Consider the following 3,460-nt stretch of genomic DNA (forward strand, 5'->3'; position numbering starts at 1 on the left):
ACCCCTGCCTGGACAGAAGAGCCAGCTGGGAGAGGATGATGTTGGGGAGCCTGGGGTGTTTTCAGGCCACAGAATATCATGGAGTGGAGGGTGTTGGAAAAGAGGCATGAAATCTAAGTGTATGTCTATGCATGAGTGTGTGTATGTGTGTAAGTGTGTGTGTGTGTGTGGACTGGGAGTGGGGGGTGGGGTCACTCAAAGGTGAAACGGTCCTGGGTGCTGAAAAAGAAGTGTCCATCCATGTGGTCCTCCATGGCATCCTTGTCACTCTCGGCTGGGAAGCGCTCCTTACAAATAGGACACTCCTTCCACGGCGGGGTGGCAGGGCCCCCAGTGCTGGCCTCTGTCAAGGGACCCACAGCAAAGCCACTAGAGAAAGACAGAGGGGAAAGAGAGGGTCAGCATGCTCTGCTGCCTTCTCGGCTTTTGGATCTCACGGAGGGGGACCCACACACGGGGGCTCCCAGATGACCCTGTTCCTAACGTCCTCTCCAAGCCTCTCACAGTCCCCTCTCCCCACAGCACTGGAAGCCTTAGCTTCCAGGCTCCCCCGTGCCCTCTTTTCTTTAGTCCCTGCTGGTTGCTCCAGTACACAGCCCTTCCCCCAACCCCCTGCTCTCCTCCCTCCATCTCCGTCTGCTGCCTAATGAGGCTGAAAATGAGTCTGACATCGTCCTTCATCTTCCTGCTCCAGCCTGGAAGGATGACAGCATCACCTCCTCCTTGCCCCGAGCCCATCTCATATCCAGGAGAAGCTGGGGGCTGGAGGATAAAACCTCTCTTGCCTCCCTGCCTTCCCCTCTTGACCTGCAGGGGGAAAAGGGAAGGCGGGTGGCGGGGGGGGGTGCGGGCGGGGCACAATCTGATACCTGAATCCGCCACCCAAAGGATTGCCCAGGGGAGTCAGAGAGGAGCGACAGCATCTGCGGGGTGATCAGAGGGATGCTGGACCCCAGTCTTCTCTCTGTTCCTGTCCCTGGGGGCCTTGGTCACCTCCCTTCAACCCCTGACAGAGCCTAGGCACTTACCTGGTGGCTGGGGAAGGCGTAGGGGCAGGAGAGGGGGGATGCAGGGCAATTTGGGCTCTGCAGAGGATGGTGCTAGAACAACACAGAAGCCAGTTAAAGGCAGGGCCCGAGTGCGCATGTGCATTGATAGGATTGGGGAGGGCTGCCTGAAGGCACCAGTGATCTGGGGTGCTGGGTCATTCTCTGCGTCAACACAGCTACATCTCCTTTTCTTAGCTGGGGCCAAGAAGAGGGAGGTGGTGGAAGCGCATGAGGACTGTTCACCTGGGTGCCCTTTCCACGGGCATCCTCCCTGCTGTCTGCCCCCTTGAGCACTCACCTGGCCATGTCGTAGAAGGTGCTGCCCAGTTCTGGAAGTAGCAGGTTGGCCTCCTCACCCCCACTCTGCACAGCTGCCATCAGGACCGACTTCTCATCTTCAGCCTCCTGGGCACCAAAGGGATAGGGCTGAGTCTTGGGGTAATGTCCCAAGACGGGGGGAGCAGAGTGCTGGGGCAGGTAAGGGACGAGCAGACTAGGCCGAGGTTGTTAAGAGGGCTGCAGTAAGAGTGGGGCATGAGAAGCATTTTTTTTTTTTAATGTTTATTTTTGTTAATTTATTTGGCTGTACTGGGCCTTAATCATGGCATGTAGGACGTAGTTCCCCAACCAGAGATGGAACCTGGGCACTGGGAGTGAGCAGTCTTAGCCACTGGACTGCCAGGGAAGTCCCAGGAAAAGCATTTGGATGGGGGTTGGTGCACAGGAAGAAAACGGGCATGGGAAGAGGGGGTGGCAGCAGTGAGCTATTGGGTCAGACTGGGTTTTGGGGTGGTGTCTACTGGGTGGCCTTAAAGACAGCCTGGGCCTTCCTTGCTCTCCTCCAAGAGAAAGAGAGCCCTGTATAGCTAAAGCTCCCTGCTCTGCAGGCTGGGCCACTTGGGATTGGGCCTACCCCTTGTCCCTGCCCCTGTTCAGTCTCTCCTCTCTGCTCACCGAGTCTGAGCTACTGTCCTCAGCTGGCCCTGAGAGTTGGGGAGCAATGGGAGCTGGCTGGCTGATGACCACGAGGGGAGAAGCCTCTCGCGGCCCCGTGGCAGGGGAGGAGCCCGGGGCCCCACTCTCACACAGGCCGTACGGTGGAAGCCTCATGTCTTCTGGAGACTCGTCCTCCGAGTCTGTCAGAGCTGCTGGGCAGCCTGTAGGCAAGGGAGCAGGCAGAGAAGAAAGAGGGTTGGATCAGCTCTGGCTTCTCTGGAGGAAAAATATAGTTAGCAAATCAGGGACCAGGGTCTTGGAAGGAAGAAGGCAAAACACGGAGGGCAGAGGCTGCTCCCAGAGGGTCACATGGGGAGGGAGAGTTGGGTGGGGGTGTCACAAGACTGTGGGTGTACAGACTCAGCCCCACGGCGGCCTCCTCGTCCTCTGTGGCAGGGTCCTCACTCCACTTCTCATCAGCCACCTTCTCTAGGCGGGCCTCCAGCTTTCTCATGTACTCCAGCAGTTCCTGGAAGTGGGGAGAAGTGTGAGAGGCTGAGAAGGTATGAACCAGGCAGTCCCACAAAGCCTTCCCCTCGTCCAGGGTGATCTCTGAGCTCCTGAGAATTTGATGCCTTCATCAAAAGGTGGGAGGGTTTAAGGCAGATTTCCACCCTGCCATGCCCACCCTGCTTCCCCCAGCAACCCTCCCCTATCCTGCCAGGTAGGCTTCTAAGAGGAGCCATGGTCCCATTTTTAGCCTCTGGGCCCTTCTTACTGATGCCCGTCTCTAAGTCGAGAGACGACAAGAAGACACCGAGCTTCCAGCCCTCGGTCCTCCTCTCAGGCATCCAGGGGCGCTTCTGGGCTCTCACCTGCTTCTCCTCCTGTAGTTGCTCCTTTTCCTTCTGGAGCACACGCAGCGCTGAGCGCAGCTCTGTCAGCTCCCGCTTGCTCTCTGACAGCTGCACCTGGGGGGAAAGGGCCAGATGGAATCTGGAGCCTAGAACGTGCCTCCTAGAACCTGGATGCCACAATGTGGAACCACGACTCCTCATGCTTTCACTCCTCGCTTGCCCCGACACACGGGAGGCCTGACTCTCCTCCTCCGAGAGCCCCGTCTCAACCGCAGGAGACTCACCCGAGTCCTTGCCTCCACCTCCCAAGTGGGGACTGGGAGGACTGCCTCTGGGCTGGGGTGCAGAGGCCGTGGTCAGAGAAGGGCCACCCTAGAATTCTCCTGAGTCATCCCCACTGGGCCCAGAATGTGTGCCGAGAGCAGAAAGGCACATGGCAGGCTTCCGACCAATGAGGGATGGGAGGCCTGCAAGTGGAATGCCGCCCACCAGGGAAGTGAGTGCTCAGCACTTCTGAGCCCACAGCCAAGGCAGAGGGAAGGGGCACTGATGCCTTGGGAGGCCCCGCCTGGGGCTCTGGGGAGGCTGGGTGCCTCACCAGGCTAGAGTCCTTTTCCC

At 58.6% G+C, this 3,460-nt stretch overlaps 1 protein-coding gene across 2 annotated transcripts in view; it reads right to left on the reverse strand.

The window, feature by feature from the left end:
* Positions 1 to 3,460, reverse strand: part of CALCOCO1 (calcium binding and coiled-coil domain 1) — a 13,590-nt gene continuing 10,130 nt past the window's right edge. The window contains exons 11-17 of one of the 2 annotated variants that reach the window (XM_010857951.1): positions 3,441 to 3,460; positions 2,861 to 2,956; positions 2,406 to 2,514; positions 2,004 to 2,206; positions 1,348 to 1,454; positions 870 to 923; positions 7 to 369 (exon numbers count right to left, since the gene is read on the reverse strand). In XM_010857951.1, coding sequence (XP_010856253.1) covers positions 192 to 369; positions 870 to 923; positions 1,348 to 1,454; positions 2,004 to 2,206; positions 2,406 to 2,514; positions 2,861 to 2,956; positions 3,441 to 3,460 — 767 coding nt within the window. In that variant the 3' untranslated portion in view covers positions 7 to 191. Of the gene's footprint in view, positions 370 to 869; positions 924 to 1,347; positions 1,455 to 2,003; positions 2,207 to 2,405; positions 2,515 to 2,860; positions 2,957 to 3,440 lie in introns of both variants that reach the window. The other variant, XM_010857952.1, reaches the window with a different exon arrangement.

Source organism: Bison bison, unplaced genomic scaffold, assembly GCF_000754665.1.
Source record: "Bison bison bison isolate TAMUID 2011002044 unplaced genomic scaffold, Bison_UMD1.0 scf7180017864383, whole genome shotgun sequence".
Classification (NCBI taxonomy): domain Eukaryota; kingdom Metazoa; phylum Chordata; class Mammalia; order Artiodactyla; family Bovidae; genus Bison; species Bison bison.